Source organism: Ooceraea biroi, chromosome 5 (assembly GCF_003672135.1).
Source record: "Ooceraea biroi isolate clonal line C1 chromosome 5, Obir_v5.4, whole genome shotgun sequence".
In the NCBI taxonomy this organism is placed as follows: domain Eukaryota; kingdom Metazoa; phylum Arthropoda; class Insecta; order Hymenoptera; family Formicidae; genus Ooceraea; species Ooceraea biroi.
The window spans coordinates 1282676-1303962 of NC_039510.1; the positions used below are offsets into that span (position 1 = coordinate 1282676).

Sequence of the window (21287 nt, forward strand, 5' to 3'; positions counted from 1 at the left end):
TATTAAATAATTTAGATAAAAATTTTTAAATATATTTTTACTTTCTTTAATACATCTTTATAAAAGGAAAAATAAAGCAATAAAACTGGAAATAAATATAAATATTTTTTTTATTTTATCTTATAAAATATTCATATTTTGTCATATTCATATTATATATTAATATATCTTGTCGATTATTAATTATATTTAAAGCAATAAATCCATAATGAACGAACAACAACAAGTGTGAAAAGAAATCATTATCGATAGCATCGACAGCAGCTCTGCGAGAATGTTGCACCTTTTTCAATGTACGCCTAACGTTTTTTAGTTTTTCACATGTAAGACGATATAAAACTAATTTTAATATCGAGAAGACTATATGGTAACAGGCATGCGATACACATGTGAGCCGTATACACATTATGTATACTTACAGAAATGTAAAAATAATTAATATGATATTTATATATATAATAATATATATAGTATAATAAGATATGTAATAATAAAAAATATATATGTAATAAATAAAATAAATATTTATAAAGACATAAGGTCTGTTTATTACTGAACTCCCTGCAATGGACTGCACTAGTTCAGAGTTTATCTTTTTTACTCCATATTAGGAGGAAAAGGATAAACTCTGAACTAGTTCAGCCCAGTGCAGGGAGTTCAACAATAAAGAACAGACCTATAACTTGAATATGTACAGCCGGATGTTAGTTTGCACTCTATGAAACAGATGGCGTTTGCAGCAAATAGTTGACAAATATTTACAAATATTTACAAGATATTATACTATAAATATTTATTTTTACTTACCGTAAATATTATATAAAATATTTAATATTTATTTTAATAATATGTCGAATACAATTTTTATTTTTGTATTGTCTTTATGTAACTTCAATATTATTAAAATATTTATATAAATTTAAAATAATAAATATCAATAAATATTTATGAATATTTATCAGAAATATTATGTGCTGTCTGGGTATGCATAAGTAATTTTAAAAGACGATTTTATACAATCTTATTTTTCTATCCATTAACTTTATCGTAAATATATTTCTAAAAAAATTAATGAGTATAAAAATGTATTTATTTTCTATAATGATTTAATAAGAACTTCCCTCTCAAAGTAGTAATAGATTTCCACTATTCACGCGCAAGATCGTTCCATTCAGGTGGAGGGATCTCCGTTGCCCAAGATTTTCGTCTCGGTGCAGCAGGTCCAGAGTCCAGACGAGTCAGAAGATTTCCGACTGGTGTACGGCTTAGGGTTTGATGTTCATGTATTATAGTTAGTTGTTGGTTTTATTGTTACAATAAAGTGGAAAAGTCTCCGAAAGTGCCATCAGTTTTCACTCGTCTTTCACGCCAGTCCTTTATAAAGTGATCGCTGTTACGCCACACACGTCGCTCGCTCATTTCCGAGCGTTTCATCAACACGAAAGTGGAGCCTCCATCCAGGAGTCCGTTCCTGCACAATATGTAATTCTGTCTTTATTCATTTTTTTTCTTCGTTTAATACTTAACTGATTGAACGTTTTCAAATATTCTTTCAACTTTAAATCAACTTTCAAATGCCTTGAACGTATATCCTGAAAAATATATATCTAACGTAAGAATAAGCTATAACACCGATCGCTAATGATATCGTAAATCCTCAGGATATGGGAACTCGCGTATAGGGAGATAGGTATTTTCGCGGGCGCTTAGAGTGCACATCGGTTAAAATCGATACGCACAAAAGAAGAGGAGATCGTGGAGGAAAACACCGATAACGTATAGATAATTAATGATAACGTATAAATAAATAGCTGCTGAGATACATTGTCTAGCGATAGTTCTCGGGTTTGTGTTCTAGTGTTCTGTTCTGTCTGAAGTTCAAGTAAAGTCTTGATTCTGATAATGGCAGAAGGATCTGGACGGTATAAAACTCTTTTCTAAATTTAAAAAAAATTTAAACAAATCAAATATATTCCTCTATAATATGTATTCTATCTATTCTTCATACTAAGCAAATCTTCTAATAGGACGGACTACATTACTTGGGATGAATATTTCATGGGTATAGCACTCCTATCCGCAGAACGCAGTAAAGATCCCAAGCGCCAGGTCGGTGCGTGTATAGTTAATAATGAGAAGAAAATCGTCGGCGTTGGATATAATAGTATGCCCTACGGATGCGACGACGCCAAGTATCCTTGGAAGAAAGGCCCGAAAGACAGTTTAAAAGCAAAATATCTTTACGGTATATTACATGTTAACTATTTTTCTTCAGTTTTTCTCTTCACAAAATACAAAACAAATGGAATATTGTTCAACAACTAAAAGAATTTTCGACTGCATTGTAGTGTCTCACGCGGAACTTAACGCGATAGTCAACAAAAATTCGAGTGATGTTAAAGAGTGCAAGATCTATGTCACTTTCTTCCCATGCAACGAATGCACAAAACTGATAATACAAAGCGGCATAAAGGAGATAATATATAAAGAATATCCTAAAAAGGACAAACCGGAGTGGATAGCTTCAAAAAGAATGCTTGATGATGCTAATGTTGTATACCGGTAAAACTGTTCCAAATTATTCATGTATAATATTTATCGCGCAGTCGTAGAAAATTTTAACATAACTCTATTTTTGTTTCTTCAGCCGATATGACGCTATGTCCTCAAGATCAAACATAGTACTTAACTTGAAATAGAAAGAGACTAGGGGATGATCCAGTCTTCAACCGACCTGTAGCAGAGAGATCAAAAGCGATGCAACAATGGATACCTAAATATATAATAATTCTGACGAAACTCGTTTTGTCTTTACTCAGCATTTGGTGAACAAAAAGAACAGAATGATTCTGCCGATAATTGGCAGTGAACTGTAAATTAACGAAACTGTCTGTATATCAATATGATCCTTGATACTAAATAATATATTGTATGAATCATTCTGACGGCAGTGTTTGTCTTACCTTATTCTTCTGTTACTTCTTTCACACGATAAATATGTCCTATATAAAAAAACGACAGTCATAAAAATATACTTAGTTTCTGTAATTCTAAATAGCAACTTAATAAAACCTGAAACAAGATATTACTTTTATATTTAAAAGTATCTAATGTAAGTGAAAGACATGTGAAATATATTCCCTCTCTATTCACTTATTTCTTCCCTTTTTGATATTTAGTTGCTCGAACGTTTCTACGTAATGTTAATAATCTCTAAATAATTGGTAGGAAAAATTAAAAGTGAAAATATAACTTATCGTACTGTTGGTATTCCCCTGCAAGATCTAACGCTGATAAAAGCTGTCATTTACTGAAGAAACTAGAATTAATTCGTAAAATTCGTAAAATTTTAAACTATTGATCCAACAATATCAGATTTCCGTTAAAAACATTCAATCAACAATTTTCATTATCTGTATCTTAAAATCTTATAATCCTACAAAGTACTTTTCCTCGATGTGTAATACTTCTACCAAAGGCGATAATACAGTCCGGCATAAGGACAGTTGTGTACCTGTCGGATGACAAGGCGGAGAAGCCCAAGACGATAGCTGCGAAGAAGATGTTCGACGCTGCCGGTGTCACGTACAGGTATAAACTATTTGGAATCGTTGATCTGTGATGTAAAGTCGTGTAAAATTGTTGAGTAATTCGGTTTCCTTTCTTTCAGGCCATACAGTCTCAGGAATGAAAAGATCGAGATCAACTTCGGCGATATTAGATGCAACGAAAGGAGGAAGAATTTATCTGAGTCTCCTACGAAATGTAAAAAGGAGGATGAGACGAAGGAAGAATGACGACAAATATGACTATATATATGTATGTGTGTGTGAATGTACTATATCTAATTGCTGACGCTATATTTTTATATCAATTTTTCTGACAACAGTCTGTCGCATTGCTTCGTTTGCGGTTTTATAAGATAAATTTTATAAATATGTAAAAAGAATCAATAGATTACATTTTTAGTCCTTGTAAATAATGACTCGATTAAAGCCAGAGCAAGATATTTCTGCACTGCAGAAAAATATCAGTAACACACATTTTAACACACTATCATTTATCCCTTACTTCCAGACAAAATTCCAGATAATATTACTCACTAAGCAGCACGTAAAAATATAACTTATCACTCTTTTATCAAATTCTCTCGAAAAATCGAATGATTGCTGTAGAAAGCAATCATTCGATCTTTCATGTGCACATGGTATATAAGCTTATATGCTATATATACATACATACATACATACATATATATATATATATATATATATATATATATAATATGCACAATATTAAAATAAACTGCAAATAGCATTCGTTCTTGTGATTAGTACTTTCAAGATCCCAGCTTCAATCCCAATCAGAATTGTTATTCCTACTAGGGATTTTACTCTTCGATCGTCTTCGATGCGATCTACTATCGTGGGGAACGGGGAAGCCCCGGCTTCTAGGTAGAAGACTCCATGAGCACACAACGACTGCTAAGGCTGCGTTTCGATATTCACTGCCACTAATAATCTATCGTTTATGTCACGCACACTATAGATTTTTAGTACTGGCAGTGAATATCGGGACGCATAAAAAATAAGTCCTTTGTTTCATTTCCCGCGAAGAGTTTTGCTGATCTGTTCTTGATAGATAATGAATACGGATGCACACTCAGTCTTTTCTCGCCTGTGACACAGTCGCTTTTGTCTTGCTGTTACAATCCGAACCTCTTACTGAAGTAAAACAGAATTGGTAAGATATTAAAATCTAGACTTGATCAATCCATCAAATCTACATTAGAAAACACAGGTGACAATTGCCATTTTCGGATATATTGTATTTTGATAATTTGATATATTTTTTGATATACAGGGTGTCCGGTAATGATCGCCCCAGCTTCCGTACACGAATTGAGCGGATCGAGATGAACAGAAAAGTCCCATACCATTTTGCGATATTCGCAATAATCCTATACCTCGAGCGGCTCTGGATTCGCTTGACTTTAATATTCAATATTTTATTATTATTATTGCGAATATTGCAAAACGGTATAGAACTTTTCTCTTCGTCTCGATCCGCTCTACTCGTGCACGGAAGCTGGGGCGATCATTACCAGACACCCTGTATAATCTTACAATGAAGTTTATTCTCGAGATATACATATATATAATACTCATTCATTTATCTACTTTTGTTTCTATTCCTAAAGCATATCTCTTACATGACTTGCATGACTTATATCTGCTGACAAATAAATATTTTTAAGGATATTTTAAGTTATTTAATTATATGTACATGTGTTATTCTTAAGTCATAAATCTCTGATTTGTGTCCTGACATAGTTCGAATAGAAGTTTAGTTCTGAGAACAATGGAGAGAACGCTGGGTACAAGGTAGATTTTTTTGCTAAACAAAATTTGAGCAAATAAAATATATTCTTTTGTAAATTATTCCTTATCTATCGATTGTACTTTGTTCTATGTACAAAAGTAAACTTTCTAGGAGAACGCTTTGTCAAGATTGGGACGAGTATTTCATGGCTCAGGCAGTCTTAGCTGCGAGACTTAGCAGGAATCCTTACAGCCAGGTCGGCGCATGTATCGTTAATAATATAATGAAAATCGTCGGCATTGGGTATAATGATATGCCTAGGGAACGTGACGACTATAAGTTCTATTGGCACATCCCGAGAGGCACTTCAAGTGCGCAGCCACTTTATGATAATATTTATGATAATTTATTAATGTGAATATTAATATGATATTTACTTTTCCCATGTCTTTCGTTTCTTCCGTTGATGAAATGGAAACATGGAAAATAATAAATGAAATGTTATTCAACTAAAAGAGCATTCTTCGATTGCATTGTAGTGCCCTACGCGGAAATTAATGCGTTGCGCAGCAGAAATTCGACCGACGTTGCAGATTGCACGATTTATGTCACTTTATTTCCATGCGACAACTGCGCAAAAGAGATAATAGAATTTGGCATAAAGACAGTGGTGTATCTGTCGAATAAGAACGTCTGCAATTACAAAACAATGAATGCGGAGAGTCTGTTTGATTCTAATAGTGTTGCGCACAGGTATTGGCTATTTTGAATTATTCATATATTTTGTATATAGGAATTAGTGGTATTATTTTGCAATTCTGTAAGATCTTCGATGTAAGCGCCAAAGGATCACGCCGCTATTCGATCGCGCAGCACAACCCTTGATCCGGTTGCAAACGAATCGCCGGCTTCGGCGGCGAGTAGCGATGTCGCGATCGCATTTTGTCTTTCGACGATAAAACCACGAGAACGAGCGCCTCGCGAGCTCAGCTCACAACAGTCCTGTTGTATCCACTTGCGCGTTGGGTCGCTTCGACCGATCACCGATGTCCACGCGAATAAAGTATACGCCTATAACTGTGTCCTGTGATTTTTACTTACAATTCCGTTAATTTTTCTTTCAGGCTAATGAACAAGAAGATAGAAATTAACTTTATTGATATCACCTGCAACAGGACGAATCAAACACCGCAGACTCCAATGAATGGCGAGGGTCAAAGGAGGGAAGCCGAAGTTGGAAACATTATTTAGCATATTTTATACAATCATAATTATGGTTTCCTAATCCTAATTATTTCGTTTATGTTTTGATTATATATGCATGACGAGGATTGCATTCCGTTATTCGTTACTAATAGTGGCGCCCGTTTTATTTTTATTTTTTTATGCAACATTTGATGAAGAACAGAATCATTTTGCCAATATTGGCTAAACAAAAGAAGCCTTATGTTAAACTGAAGAATAATTTTATTGACTATAATGTTTTATACTATGTTATTTTATTATGCATAAGCAATTTTAAAAGACGATTTTATACGATCTTATTTTTCTATCCATTAACTTTGTCGTAAATATATGCTTAAAAAAATTAATGAATATAAAAATGTATTTATTTTCTATAATGATTTAATAAGAACTTCCCTCTCAAAGTAGTAAGATTTTCACCATTCACGCGCAAGATCTCTGTTCCATTCAGGTGGAGGGATCTCCGCTACCCAAGATTTCCGTCTCGGTGCAGCAGGTCCAGGGTCCAGACGAGTCAGAAGATTTCCGACTGGTGAACGGCTTAGGGTTTGGTGTTCATGTATTATAGTTAGTTGTTGGTTTTATTGTTACAATAAAGTGGATAAGTCTCCGAAAGTTCCATCAGTTTTCACTCGCCTTTCACGCCATTCCTTTAAGTGAGGGCCTGACTTAACTGATTGAATGTTTTCAAATATTCTTTCAATTTTAAATCTGTATAATGAACTTAAAGAATATAGAAATTATAAAAGAGAACAATTCAATTCGTAATTCAAAAATAACAGATCACAATTCGCAAGCAGAAACAAGTTTTATAAATTGACAGTTTATAATAATCAGTTAACAAACAAATTAATGGTACCTAGCATTGATAAGAAAAATCTTAGAATTCAAATACGGGTTTCAACATTGTTAAACAGATCTTAGAACTAACATACAGGTTTAAAATAGAATACATTCATAAACATTAAAATTCAACACACAAATATGGAATAAACATTCAATGCATAAATATTAAATGAATAGACATTCGCTTTAAAGAATACGGTAAATGGATACAGATAATTCGCAAATAGATTACAATAATGTCATAAATTCAATGAAACGGAACAGATTACGCAAACGTCTGGTTATTGTGGTTAATACACTTGATGATTATAATTTTAGTTGGATACACTGACCTTAAGGCTACTGGGCCCTCACCGCGGCCATGTTGAATTATGACGTCAGAAGCGAGAAATGACACGCTGAGAATTATTGCGTTTTATTTACAAATAAAAAGATAGTCGCATAAAACAACACTTTAGAACGCATTAGCATACTTCTAAAAATATCCGAAAACTACTCTTTTCTGTCTTAACAGTCAATTAGTAGCCGTAAAATGTCTGTAATATAAAAATAGTCTTGCACATGCGCAGTCATTTCGCATGACTAAGTCTCATATCACAGTCATTTTACGACTCTTGATTGACTGTTAACAGAAAAGATTAGTTTTCGGATATTTTTAGAAGTATGCTAAAGCGTTCTAAAGTGTTGTTTTATGCGACTATCTTTTTATTTGTAAATAAAACGCAATAATTCTCAGCGTGTCATTTCTCGCTTCTGACGTCATAATTCAACATGGCCGTGGTGAGAGCCCAGCAGCCTTAATGTGAATGAGAGATTCAAGTATAAATATGAAAATTGAGAGGTGTTTCTGGAATTGTCCAAGATCGGTTCTGTAGGCGAGAATCAACACCAGAGCCTGACAGAACGAGAGTCTTTCCTGCGATCTTTGGACGAGATTATGCTCTCCAGAAGCTCTTTGACTAGGCTGACTCGTGAGCGTAACTAAGTTGATATAGCACTCGAATAAAATACTTTTACTGTATAGACTTTACGGAAGATACAACAGATCACGAGAGATTCGTATCACACGAGACTGTGAGAGAGACTGTGACTGACTGGTCACCAACCGAACGCACGAACAAAAAACATGAGAGAGACAAAGCACATGAGAGATATTCAATAACTTGAAATGAGCTCTTTTAAAGAAAAGAAATGCGACCGAGCGTCGTTCATTGGCATTGCCTATGCACTGCCTCCTGGTTAATCATTTCGCTATGTTTGAGTACTTGCTATATTGCTGTATTTTAAACAAAATCAACTTTAAAATGCCTTGAACGTATATCCTGAAAAATATATATCTAACGTAAGAATAAGCTATAACACCGATAACGTATAGATAATTAATGATAACGTATAAATAAATAGCTACTGAGATACATTGTCTAGCGATAGTTCTCGGGTTTGTGTTCTAGTGTTCTGTTCTGTCTGAAGTTCAAATAAAGTCTTGATTCTGATAATGGCGGAAAGACCGTCTAAACGGATAAAAATCGAACAGTATAAAAATCTTTTCCAAATTTTAAAAAAGTTTAAACAAATCAAATATATTCCTCTATAATATGTATTCTATCTATTCTTCATACTAAGCAAATCTTCTAATAGGACGGACTACATTACTTGGGATGAATATTTCATGGGTATAGCACTCCTATCCGCAGAACGCAGTAAAGATCCCAAGCGCCAGGTCGGTGCGTGTATAGTTAATAATGAGAAGAAAATCGTCGGCGTTGGATATAATAGTATGCCCTACGGATGCGACGACGACAAGTATCCTTGGGGGCAAGGCGAGGAAGACAGTTTAGATGCAAAACATCTTTATGGTATATTACATGTTAACTATTTTTCTTCAGTTTTTCTCTTCAACAAAATACAAAACAAATGGGATATTGTTCAACATCTAAAAGAGTTTTCGACTACATTGTAGTGTCTCACGCGGAACTTAACGCGATAGTCAACAAAAATTCGAGTGATCTTAAAAATTGCAAGATCTATGTCACTTTCTTCCCGTGCAACGAATGCGCAAAACTGATAATACAAAGCGGCATAAAGGAGATAATATATAAAGAATATCCTAAAAAGGAGGGCAAACCGAAGTGGAAAGCTTCAAAAAGAATGCTTGGTGATGCTGGTGTTGTATGCAGGTATAAATGTTCCAAATTATTTATATGCATTTATTGCGCAGTCGTAGAAAATTTTAACATAACTCTATTTTTGTTTCTTCAGCCGATTTGACGATATCAATACGTCCACAAGATCAAGGATATTACTTAACTTCGAAAGAGAAAGAGACTAGGGGATGATCCAGTCTTCAACCGACCTGTAGCAGAGAGATCAAAAGCGATGCAACAATGGATACCTAAATATATAATAATTCTGACGAAACTCGTTTTGTCTTTACTCAGCATTTGGTGAACAAAAAGAACAGAATGATTCTGCCGATAATTGGCAGTGAACTCTAAATTAACGAAACTGTCTGTATATCAATATGATCCTTGATACTAAATAATATATTGTATGAATCATTCTGACGGCAGTGTTTGTCTTACCTTATTCTTCTGTTACTTCTTTCACACGATAAATATGTCCTATATAAAAAAACAACAGTCATAAAAATATACTTAGTTTCTGTAATTCTAAATAGCAACTTAATAAAACCTGAAACAAGATATTACTTTTATATTTAAAAGTATCTAATGTAAGTGAAAGACATGTGAAATATATTCCCTCTCTATTCACTTATTTCTTCCCTTTTTGATATTTAGTTGCTCGAACGTTTCTACGTAATGTTAATAATCTCTAAATAATTGGTAGGAAAAATTAAAAGTGAAAATATAACTTATCGTACTGTTGGTATTCCCCTGCAAGATCTAACGCTGATAAAAGCTGTCATTTACTGAAGAAACTAGAATTAATTCGTAAAATTCGTAAAATTTTAAACTATTGATCCAACAATATCAGATTTCCGTTAAAAACATTCAATCAACAATTTTCATTATCTGTATCTTAAAATCTTATAATCCTACAAAGTACTTTTCCTCGATGTGTAATACTTCTACCAAAGGCGATAATACAGTCCGGCATAAGGACAGTTGTGTACCTGTCGGATGACAAGGCGGAGAAGCCCAAGACGATAGCTGCGAAGAAGATGTTCGACGCTGCCGGTGTCACGTACAGGTATAAACTATTTGGAATCGTTGATCTGTGATGTAAAGTCGTGTAAAATTGTTGAGTAATTCGGTTTCCTTTCTTTCAGGCCATACAGTCTCAGGAATGAAAAGATCGAGATCAACTTCGGCGATATTAGATGCAACGAAAGGAGGAAGAATTTATCTGAGACTCCTACGAAATGTAAAAAGGAGGATGAGACGAAGGAAGAATGACGACAAATATGACTATATATATGTATGTGTGTGTGAATGTACTATATCTAATTGCTGACGCTATATTTTTATATCAATTTTTCTGACAACAGTCTGTCGCATTGCTTCGTTTGCGGTTTTATAAGATAAATTTTATAAATATGTAAAAAGAATCAATAGATTACATTTTTAGTCCTTGTAAATAATGACTCGATTAAAGCCAAAGCAAGATATTTCTGCACTGCAGAAAAATATCAGTAACACACATTTCAACACACTATCTTTTATCCCTTACTTCCAGACAAAATTCCAGATAATATTACTCACTAAGCAGCACGTAAAAATATAACTTATCACTCTTCTATCAAATTTTCTCGAAAAATCGAATGATTGCTGTAGAAAGCAATCATTCGATCTTTCATGTGCACATGGTATATAAGCTTATATGTGCTATATATATATATATATATATATATATATATATATAATATGCACAATATTAAAATAAACTGCAAATAGCATTCGTTCTTGTGATTAGTACTTTCAAGATCCCAGCTTCAATCCCAATCAGAATTGTTATTCCTACTAGGGATTTTACTCTTCGATCGTCTTCGATGCGATCTACTATCGTGGGGAACGGGGAAGCCCCGGCTTCTAGGTAGAAGACTCCATGAGCACACAACGACTGCTAAGGCTGCGTTTCGATATTCACTGCCACTAATAATCTATCGTTTATGTCACGCACACTATAGATTTTTAGTACTGGCAGTGAATATCGGGACGCATAAAAAATAAGTCCTTTGTTTCATTTCCCGCGAAGAGTTTTGCTGATCTGTTCTTGATAGATAATGAATACGGATGCACACTCAGTCTTTTCTCGCCTGTGACACAGTCGCTTTTGTCTTGCTGTTACAATCCGAACCTGTTACTGAAGTAAAACAGAATTGGTAAGATATTAAAATCTAAACTTGATCAATCCATCAAATCTACATTAGAAAACACAGGTGACAATTGCCATTTTCGGATATATTGTATTTTGATAATTTGATATATTTTTTGATATACAATGAATTTTGATGTAATCTTACAATGAAGTTTATTCTCGAGATATACATATACAGGGTGTCCTAGACCTACCGTATAAGCCGTGAATGGTAGATTCCTGAGTTCATTTGGAGACGAAAATTCTAATTCCAAAATGTCGAGGGTGCTATAGTTTTTAAACGGGAAAGGTCCGTTTTCACATACAGGTGTCGATTATGCAGGACCCTTTTACGCTTTAAATTCCGTTGGTCGTGGACAACGATCCCGTAAATGTTACGTTTCTTTATTCGTGTGTCTTTCTACCCGCGCTATCCACCTTGAATTAGTCAATGATTATACATCGAACGCATTTTTAGCAGCTTTGAAAAGATTTTCGTCCCGTAGAGGGCTTCCTTCGATCATATATAGCGACAATGGTACCAATTTTCAAGGTACGGAACGCGAATTAGCCCAAGCCTTTAAATCACTATCTCAAGATCGGGATTTAATCGCTCATCTGGCCTCGGACGGGTTGTGTTAGCGGTTCATCCCTTCTTCGGCTCCTCATTTTGGGGGATTGTGGGAGGCAGGTGTAAAATCCGTAAAACACCATCTACGAAGAGTTGTTGGTTCCCACACACTATCTATCGAAGAGTTTTCTACTTTGCTAGCCTAAATAGAAGCTTGTTTAAATTCACGACCTCTTTTTGCTTTGTCCGACGATCCTAATGATCTTTCTTTCCTTACACCCGCACATTTTTTAGTAGAAGGACCTTTGACAGCAGTACCGGAAGAATCAGTGCTAAAATTAAAAGAATCTCGCCTGGATCGCTGGCAGCGAGTATGTCGAGTGAACGAGCAGTTTTGGAAACTGTGGTCTAAAGATTATTTACATTCCCTACAGCAAAGATACAAGTGGCGACAGAGTTGTTCCAATTTAAAACTTAATGATTTAGTACTTGTTCGCAACGACCTATTACCACCTAGCAAATGGGATTTAGGACGTATACAAAACTTATATCCGGATTCAAAAGGACTAGTAAGAGTTGTTGATGTTAAAACCGTATCCGGTACTTACAAACGTCCTATATCTCGTCTTTGTCGCCTACCAAGTGAAGATCATAATTTAGAATAAAAGTCTAGGTCCATGGCGGGCGGCGCGTTACTTAATAGAGACCAATTCACATTTGCAAGTTTGTTTGTTAAATTAGCTGGAGAATTTATTCCAAGTAATTTAGTTTTGTATGTCACAAGTTAATTCCCTGTTGTTTAAATCGTACTTAGTACGAGGCGAGCGGTATGTTAAGAAATCAAATGATAAGTGGGAAATTTGAGCAAGTTTTCCTCAGTTTTTCGAGTAAGAAAGAGATGGCGTTGAACTATAGATCGAGTGCACTCGGCAACAAAAAAAGAACCGATGTTTGACAAAAGAAAAAAGAAAAGAATGGAATGAGGACTCGGCCCGAGAAACGTAGACTTTGTTCGACCTCCATACGAGAAAGGCTTGCTCGTGATTCCCTCCGCGACGTTACATTTTAAGAGTACGCGATATGATCATTAAAGTTTTATGGAAAAATCAACCACGATTGTATTGAATCCAATTCCTCGACACCAAACAACGTCGGACCCTCAGGAGATTGCCGTCTTCACCTGAATACCTGCACGCGTACATGTCGCTACGACGCTGCGCCAGTACTCGTTGTTAACAGCACTGATAACATCCATTTTTAAACAAATACCAGATATATTGTATTGATTTCATATCCATTTGTGAACAGTTCACTTTTAAATAAATAAGAATGATATAATTGGCTAATTGCATTAATTTCATATTGCATATTTTTGAAAAAATAAATTTTCATAATACACATTTTAGAAAGGTTGTTTAGAATTAAACCGTTTGTAGAAAGTCCGATACGTTTTATGTACTTGGCGTATATATTTTTTCTTTTTTTAACAAGGTTTTTGTAGGGATTCTTTAAACACTTCGTCTTGACTTTAACTGTGGCGGATGGCCATGCGCTATAGTTAAAATCCGCGACCACATAGGCGAATATTTTTTCACTTTGGAGCTAGCAACAAATTCAGTTATTGATATATTTTGATAGCCCGTGATACGAGGAAGAGTTTCAGACCAAAATCATGCGAGCAACTAATTCTTTAAACAATCTATACCATCTTGAAGTTAAGAGTAGCGCGTGACCGCCCGCAACCACGTAGACGGTTATATTATCACTTTGCAGTTAGCAACAAATTCAGGTATTGACATTTTTCGATAGCCCGTGATGCGAGGAACAATTTGAGACCAAAATCTTGCGAGCAACTAATTCTTTAAACAATTCGTCTTGACTTTAACTGTGGCGGATGGCCAGGCGCTACAGTTAAAGTTCGCGACCACATAGACGAGTATTTTTTACTTTGCAGCAACAAATTCAGTTATTGATATATTTCGATAGCCCGTGATGCGAGGAACAATTTGAGACCAAAATCTTGCAAGCAACTAATTCTTAAACGTCGGTTGAAGGAACTTGCAGCGCGGCTCGAGCGTCCGGGATTACCTAATGTTTTTCCACTTGTTAGAGTTAGCAACAAATTCGGATATTGATGTATCTCGATACTACGTTGCCTCTAGATTAATTTGGTACCAAATACATCCGAACAACTAACTATTTTAATGAGTTTTAAGAGGATTTGTTGTGAGTGGCAACGACGCGCCGGTGTGGTGGTGAGTATGACTGCGGTCCGAAATACGCTCACAGTGCTGAAAGCGTCTTCTATCTTTCTTCGATATATAATAAGCAACAAGGATGGAGGACGCTTTCAGCACTGTGAGCGCATTTTGGACCGTAGCCTATATGGTGATATTTCATTAACTGTGTTATATTTCGAAACTTCTTTTGCGCTATCCTAGAGCAACTAAATAGCAACTAAATCTAGGTAATTTGTTTTTTTTTGTAAAACCGCTGATATATTTTTTGCGTTATGGGGGGTCCAGCTTAATGGCAAGCTGCCCCCCCCCCCCCCAATTTAAATGCGATTTCCTGCTAAACGTTTTGAGCAACAAAATTTGTATTAGAGCAACTAATTAGCACCTAAATAGCACTCAATTTTTTGATAGGTCCGAACTTGATTTGCGTTGGGGGGTCCAGCTTAATAGGGGTCAATTACTTCCCTTGATGGATGTCGTCGCCTAGGGAATCGTTCGGCGTAGATACACGACTGTGACATTTTTTCCGGCCATTCCATAACTGGGCTGCGTTCCGATTCCTTACCCAGGTGCACCCGCTATGTTAAAGTGAGAAAGATACAAGAATGAGATAAAAAGAGAGGGAGAGCACCCTGGCGAGGAATCGGAACGAAGCCCTGATAATCATATCAGTGTACTCCACAATGGTACGTGGCAATGGTTATGGGCTATTTACACGGCGTTGCTTTCATTCGTTTTGACCAAGCTTCTTTACTCGTCAGCGAATTCGCTGATAAAAACTTCTTCTAGACGCTCAATTTTTAACTGCTAGCGTTAAAAATTTTGAATTCGCTGCGTCTTTAGTCACTACTATGAAGTAGAGCATGTTCAATTTTAACTCAATACGCCATTTTAGACGTCGCACGCGTCAATACCATATCGGCAAGTGATCAGTGAACATTGCGCGAGCATATAGTGAACAACCAGTCAACGTAAGCTTCGGCAAATTCAAGTTCATAGTAACATCAATAACGCGCTATAAGAACAGACTGTCTTTCAATAACACAAAATATTTTATAAGATTCAATATATTTTAAAATAATTTTGAAGTATTTTAGAAAGATTTTTAAAATACGTTTTTTCCAAACTTTGTTAACATATAAATTTATAAAACATTTTAAAAATATTTTAGAAATATCGCTCGGAACCTTGTTCTTTATGTACTTGGCGTCGCGACGCTACCGCGTCGCTTGATATAATACTCATTCATTTATCTACTTTTGTTTCTATTCCTAAAGCATATATATCTGACATGACTTGCATGACTTATATCTGCTGACAAATAAATATTTTTAAGGATATTTTTAAGTTATTTAATTATATGTACATGTGTTCTTAAGTCATAAATCTCTGATTTGTGTCCTGACATAGTTCGAATAGAAGTTTAGTTCTGACAACTGGACAAATGGAGAGAACGCTGGATACAAGGTAGATTTTTTTGCTAAACAAAATTTGAGCAAATAAAATATATTCTTTTGTAACTTACTCCTTATCTATATCGATTGTACTTTGTTCTATATACAAGTAAACTGTCTAGGAGAACGCTTTGTCAAGATTGGGACGAGTATTTCATGGCTCAGGCAGTCTTAGCAGCGAAACTTAGCAGGAATCCTGACAGCCAGGTCGGCGCATGTATCGTTAATAATATAATGGAAATCGTCGGCATTGGGTATAATGGTATGTGTAGGGAACGTGGCGACTATTTCCAATGGCACAGTTTCCCGAGAGGCACTTTAGGTGCGCGACTAAATTTTGGTAATATTTATGATAATTTATTAATGTGAATATTAATATGATATTTACTTTTCCCGTGTGTTTCGTTTCTTCCATTGATGAAATGGAAACATGGAAAATAATAAATGAAATGTTATTCAACTAAAAGAGCATTCTTCGATTGCATTGTAGTGCCCCACGCGGAAATTAATGCATTGCGCAACAGAAATTCGACCGACGTTAGAGATTGCACGATTTATGTCACTTTATTTCCATGCAACGACTGCGCAAACGAGATAATAAAATTTGGCATAAACGAAGTGGTATATCTGTCGGATAAGAATGTCTCCAATTACAAAACAATGTATGCGAAGACTCTGTTTAATACTAATCGTGTTACGTACAGGTATTGGCTATTTTGAATTATTCATATATTTAATATATTGGAATTAGTGGTATTATTACGCAATTCTGTTTAATTTTTCTTTCAGGCCACTGAACAAGAAGATAGAAATTAACTTTAGTGATATCGACTGCAACAGGACGAATTAAACACCGCAGACTCCAATGAATGGCGAGGGTTAAAGTTGGGAAGCCGAAGTTGTAAACATTATTCAGCATTATTATCATTACTGGGGTATACGATTATAATTTGGATTATTCAGCGTATTTTATATAATTCTAATTATTATGTTTTCCTAATCCTAATTATTATGTTTATGTTTTGATTATATATACATGACGAGGGTTGCATTTTATTATTCGTTACTAATAGTGGCGCCCGTTTTATTTTCATATTTGACATTTGATGAACGAGAAGAACAGAATAATTTTGCCAATATTGGCTAAACAAAAGAAACCTTATGTTAAACTGAAGAATAATTTTATTGACTATAAATGTTTGATACTATGGTATTTTACTATGCATAAGCAATTTTAAAAGACGATTTTATACGATCTTATTTTTCTATCCATTAACTTTGTCGTAAATATATTTTTTTTTAAATAAATGAGTATAAAAATGTATTTATTTTCTTTAATGATTTAATAAGGACTTCCCTCTTAAAGTAGTAAGATTTCCACCATTCGCGCAAGATCTCCGTTCCATTCAGGTGGAGGGATCTCCGCTACCCAAGATTTCCGTCTCGGTGCAGCAGGTCCAGAGTCCAGACGAGTCAGAAGATTTCCGACTGGTGTACGGCTTAGGGTTTGGTGTTCATGTATTATAGTTAGTTGTTGGTTTTATTGTTACAATAAAGTGGAAAAGTCTCCGAAAGTGCCATCAGTTTTCACTCGCCTTTCACGCCAGTCCTTTAAGTGAAGGCCTGACTTAACTGATTGAACGTTTTCAAATATTCTTTCAATTTTAAATCAACTTTAAAATGCCTTGAACGTATATCCTGAAAAATATATTATATCTAACGTAAGAATAACACCGATAACGGATAGATAATTAATGATAACGTATAAATAAATAGCTGCTGAGATACATTGTCCAGCGATAGTTCTCGGGTTTGTGTTCTAGTGTTCTGTTCTGTCTGAAGTTCAAATAAAGTCTTGATTCTGATAATGGCGGAAGGATTTAGACGGTATAAAACTCTTTTCTAAATTAAAAAAAAATTTAAACAAATCAAATATATTCCTCTATAATATGTATTCTATCTATTCTTCATACTAAGCAAATCTTCTAATAGGACGGACTACATTACTTGGGATGAATATTTCATGGGTATAGCACTCCTATCTGCAGAACGCAGTAAAGATCCCAAGCGCCAGGTCGGTGCGTGTATAGTTAATAATGAGAAGAAAATCGTCGGCGTTGGATATAATAGTATGCCCTACGGATGCGACGACGACAAGTATCCTTGGAAGCAAGGCCCGGAAGACAGTTTAGATGCAAAATATCTTTACGGTATATTACATGTTAACTATTTTTCTTCAGTTTTTCTCTTCAACAAAATACAAAACAAATGGGATATTGTTCAACATCTAAAAGAGTTTTCGACTGCATTGTAGTGTCTCACGCCGAACTTAACGCGATAGTCAACAAAAATTCGAGTGATGTTAAAAATTGCAAGATCTATGTCACTTTCTTCCCGTGCAACGAATGCGCAAAACTGATAATACAAAGCGGCATAAAGGAGATAATATATAAATCGTATCCTAAAAAGGAGGGCACACCGAAGTGGATAGCTTCAAAAAGAATGCTTGATGATGCTGGTGTTGTATACAGGTATAACTGTTCCAAATTATTCATGTATAATATTTATCGCGCAGTCGTAGAAAATTTTAACATAACTCTATTTTTGTTTCTTCAGCCGATTTGACGATATCAATATGTCCCCAAGATCAAGGATATTACTTAACTTCGAAAGAGAAAGAGACTAGGGGATGATCCAGTCTTCAACCGACCTGTAGCAGAGAGATCAAAAGCGATGCAACAATGGATACCTAAATATATAATAATTCTGACGAAACTCGTTGTCTTTGCTCAGCATTTGGTGAACAAAAAGAACAGAATGATTCTGCCGATAATTGGCAGTGAACTGTGAATTAACGAAACTGTCTGTATATCAATATGATCCTTGATGCTATAATATATTGTATGAATCATTCTGACGGCAGTGTTTGTCTTACCTTATTCTTCTGTTACTTCTTTCACACGATAAATATATCCTATATAAAAAAACGACAGTCATAAAAATATACTTAGTTTCTGTAATTCTAAATAGCAACTTAATAAAACCTGAAACAAGATATTACTTTTATTTTTAAAAGTATCTAAGTGAAAGACATGTGAAATATATTTCCTCTCTATTCACTTATTTCTTCCCTTTTTGATATTTAGTTGCTCGAACGTTTCTACGTAATATTAATAATCTCTAAATAATTGGTAGGAAAAATTAAAAGTGAAAATATAACTTATCGTACTGTTGGTATTCCCCTGCAAGATCTAACGCTGATAAAAGCTGTCATTTACTGAAGAAACTAGAATTAATATAAAATTCGTAAAATTTTAAGCTATTGATCCAACAATATCAGATTTCCGTTAAAAAAATTCAATCAACAATTTTCATTATCTGTATCTTATAATCTTATAATCCTACAAAGTACTTTCCCTCGATGTGTAATACTTCTACCTTATCCATTTTTTCTGCTTCTAAAACATATCTCCATTGACTCATCGTGTCAAATAATCTACGTCTAAAATAATGTACAAATACTACAAAGAAACATATATATCTGCTGATGCATACAGATTTGATAACGATAACATAGATAAATAATAATGTATAAATAAATATCTGCCAAGTTGTTCGACCATAGATCTCTAGTATACGTTTGCGTGCAGTTTGGGCATAGTTCTTGCTCTGGCAATGGCGGAAACATCGTACAACGGGTAAGAAATTCTTTTTACAAAACTAAAGTGAGTAAAATAAGAATAAGGATAAGAATCGAATAAATATTCTTATTGTTGATTGCACTTCATTGCATGTAGAAGTCCGAGGAACAACATGTTACATGATGATTATTGGGACGAGCATTTCATGACTGTAGCGGCTCTATCCATGACATGCACAAATGGGGACCCTAAGGTCGGTGCATGTGTTGTTGATGACAATAGGAGAATCGTTAGCATTGGATATAATGAGATGTCCAGAGGATGCAGCGACGATGAGTTTCCTTGGAACCCAAATCCGATAAACCCTTGGGATTATAGAGGTTTTTATGGTACAATATACATTAGCATTTCTTCTTTTTTTTTTAACACAACGCATAACAAATAAACGAGATGCTGCTCAATCGCTAAAAGAATATTCGTCAATTTTAGTCTGTCACGCGGAGCTTACTGCAATAATCGACGCGATGAGAACTTCGATCGATCTTAACAAGTGCACGATATATACTACTTTGTTCCCGTGCAACGAATGCGCGAAACTGATAATACGATCCGGCATAAGAAGAGTGATATATGCAACCGCTAAATACCCGGAAACCCGAACAGAAAGTATGAGAAGAATATTCAACGCTGCTGGTGTGACATTTAGGTATTAACTGATTGGAATCATCCCTAGTAGCACAGTTCATTGGCTTTACATTGGACAAACATTGGCTTTACATTGGTCAATGTTTGGCCAATGTAAAGCCAATGCACTGTGCTACTCGGGATGGCACTATTGTGAATTATTGTTTCTCAACCGCAAAATGTTTTACGGTAACTCCGTTTCTTTATTTTTCAGGCAATATAAACTAAAGAGATCACAAATATTTGTTAATTTACCAACTCATCAATAGAGATAGTCTAGTCTTCACAGATTCTATGAATGAAGTAAAAAGCTCACAAAGGAGAAGATAAAAACGGACACTTAAATATATAATAATCCTGCATAATTCTGATTACATGGTGAATAGTGACTAGAGCTGAATTATTCTGTTATTTATTATTATGTATATGTAATATGTGATTTAAATCAGGTTATTTTAGCGCCAAATGAATAGTTTTATATTTGTTAAAAGTTAAGCATGTAGAATTATATAAAAAAAGCTATATTAAAAAACTTAAAAAGCCATATTAGCTGTTTATCAGTTCTTTCTCCTTATTCTCTTTCTTTCTTCTTATTCTCTTCTATTTCTTTCAAATAGTTCCGCACTGCTCTTTCAATTCCAAGCTGCTACAAGCTCTCTCTCGTTTTGTTAGCTGCGGGTTTTTCTCGCGCAACGCTTTCAATTCTTCGTCCTTTATTACAAATAATTTTTGACGCTTTAATATTTTTATACATTTATATTTTTCATATGAATAATTCTGATAGTAGTTTGTCTTATTTTATTCTCAGCTGTTTCATAAAATAAACACACGTCCTACATATTATAAAAAAAAGAACGGCAGTTATAAAAATGTATTTAATTTCCGTACTCGTAAACGATTAATTAATAAAGGCCACAGTAAGATATTATTTCTATGCTGCAGAAAAATGTCATGGTAACAAACATACACA

At 34.7% G+C, this 21287-nt stretch overlaps 5 protein-coding genes across 7 annotated transcripts; all 5 read left to right on the forward strand.

The window, feature by feature from the left end:
* Positions 1-1811: 1811 nt before the first annotated feature.
* LOC105286811 lies at positions 1812-10115 on the forward strand. Its single transcript, XM_026969588.1, has 17 exons — positions 1812-1922; positions 2028-2245; positions 2349-2562; positions 2648-2698; positions 3445-3591; positions 3671-3765; positions 4689-4743; positions 5334-5384; positions 5494-5693; positions 5862-6075; positions 6447-6555; positions 7019-7126; positions 8276-8384; positions 8438-8487; positions 9008-9269; positions 9374-9590; positions 9673-10115. Exons 1-17 carry the CDS (start codon positions 1903-1905, stop codon positions 9740-9742), a joined length of 2190 nt encoding a protein of 729 aa, XP_026825389.1. The 5' UTR covers positions 1812-1902; the 3' UTR covers positions 9743-10115.
* On the forward strand, positions 5054-7190 carry LOC113562025 (deoxycytidylate deaminase-like). The gene is made up of 5 exons (XM_026969962.1): positions 5054-5384; positions 5494-5693; positions 5862-6075; positions 6447-6555; positions 7019-7190. The coding sequence occupies exons 1-5, from the start codon at positions 5362-5364 to the stop codon at positions 7133-7135; spliced, it is 663 nt and encodes a 220-aa protein (XP_026825763.1). The 5' UTR covers positions 5054-5361; the 3' UTR covers positions 7136-7190.
* A 1551-nt stretch (positions 10116-11666) lies between the features above and the next one.
* On the forward strand, positions 11667-17316 carry LOC105279319 (deoxycytidylate deaminase). The gene is made up of 5 exons (XM_026969589.1): positions 11667-11755; positions 15949-16005; positions 16115-16332; positions 16483-16696; positions 16782-17316. Exons 1-5 carry the CDS (start codon positions 11667-11669, stop codon positions 16840-16842), a joined length of 639 nt encoding a protein of 212 aa, XP_026825390.1. The 3' UTR covers positions 16843-17316.
* A 342-nt stretch (positions 17317-17658) lies between these two features.
* Positions 17659-19037, forward strand: LOC113562026 (deoxycytidylate deaminase-like). Its single transcript, XM_026969963.1, has 4 exons — positions 17659-17879; positions 17985-18202; positions 18307-18523; positions 18609-19037. The coding sequence occupies exons 1-4, from the start codon at positions 17860-17862 to the stop codon at positions 18676-18678; spliced, it is 525 nt and encodes a 174-aa protein (XP_026825764.1). The 5' UTR covers positions 17659-17859; the 3' UTR covers positions 18679-19037.
* A 355-nt stretch (positions 19038-19392) lies between these two features.
* On the forward strand, positions 19393-20861 carry LOC105286596 (deoxycytidylate deaminase). Of its 3 annotated transcripts, none has more exons than XM_011351650.2 (4): positions 19393-19690; positions 19790-20022; positions 20105-20339; positions 20532-20861. In XM_011351650.2, exons 1-4 carry the CDS (start codon positions 19668-19670, stop codon positions 20584-20586), a joined length of 546 nt encoding a protein of 181 aa, XP_011349952.1. In that variant the 5' UTR covers positions 19393-19667; the 3' UTR covers positions 20587-20861. The 3 variants fall into 3 exon arrangements, with proteins under 3 accessions (XP_011349952.1, XP_011349954.1, XP_011349953.1); XM_011351652.2 differs by having other exon boundaries at positions 19399-19690; positions 19790-20013; positions 20123-20339; XM_011351651.2 differs by having other exon boundaries at positions 19591-19690; positions 20123-20339.
* The last annotated feature ends 426 nt before the right edge of the window (positions 20862-21287 follow it).

What these genes read in the sequence shown, in the direction of transcription:
- LOC105286811 (XM_026969588.1), top strand. Translation starts at nt 1,903, where the DNA reads ATGGCAGAAGGATCTGGACG. An exon ending in AAAAGCAAAATATCTTTACG is followed by an intron (nt 2,246 to 2,348) that starts GTATATTACATG and finishes ACTGCATTGTAG; the next exon opens with TGTCTCACGCGGAACTTAAC. An exon ending in GATTCGTATCACACGAGACT is followed by an intron (nt 8,488 to 9,007) that starts GTGAGAGAGACT and finishes ATTCCTCTATAA; the next exon opens with TATGTATTCTATCTATTCTT.
- LOC113562025 (XM_026969962.1), top strand. Translation starts at nt 5,362, where the DNA reads ATGGAGAGAACGCTGGGTACAAG. An exon ending in CATCCCGAGAGGCACTTCAA is followed by an intron (nt 5,694 to 5,861) that starts GTGCGCAGCCAC and finishes ATTGCATTGTAG; the next exon opens with TGCCCTACGCGGAAATTAAT. An exon ending in TCTAATAGTGTTGCGCACAG is followed by an intron (nt 6,076 to 6,446) that starts GTATTGGCTATT and finishes TTTTTCTTTCAG; the next exon opens with GCTAATGAACAAGAAGATAG.
- LOC105279319 (XM_026969589.1), top strand. Translation starts at nt 11,667, where the DNA reads ATGCACACTCAGTCTTTTCTCGCCTGTGACACAGTCGCTTTTGTCTTG. An exon ending in ACTGAAGTAAAACAGAATTG is followed by an intron (nt 11,756 to 15,948) that starts GTAAGATATTAA and finishes GTCCTGACATAG; the next exon opens with TTCGAATAGAAGTTTAGTTC. An exon ending in GAGAGAACGCTGGATACAAG is followed by an intron (nt 16,006 to 16,114) that starts GTAGATTTTTTT and finishes TAAACTGTCTAG; the next exon opens with GAGAACGCTTTGTCAAGATT.
- LOC113562026 (XM_026969963.1), top strand. Translation starts at nt 17,860, where the DNA reads ATGGCGGAAGGATTTAGACG. An exon ending in ATGGCGGAAGGATTTAGACG is followed by an intron (nt 17,880 to 17,984) that starts GTATAAAACTCT and finishes ATCTTCTAATAG; the next exon opens with GACGGACTACATTACTTGGG. An exon ending in AGATGCAAAATATCTTTACG is followed by an intron (nt 18,203 to 18,306) that starts GTATATTACATG and finishes ACTGCATTGTAG; the next exon opens with TGTCTCACGCCGAACTTAAC.
- LOC105286596 (XM_011351650.2), top strand. Translation starts at nt 19,668, where the DNA reads ATGGCGGAAACATCGTACAACGG. An exon ending in GCGGAAACATCGTACAACGG is followed by an intron (nt 19,691 to 19,789) that starts GTAAGAAATTCT and finishes CATTGCATGTAG; the next exon opens with AAGTCCGAGGAACAACATGT. An exon ending in GCTGCTGGTGTGACATTTAG is followed by an intron (nt 20,340 to 20,531) that starts GTATTAACTGAT and finishes TTTATTTTTCAG; the next exon opens with GCAATATAAACTAAAGAGAT.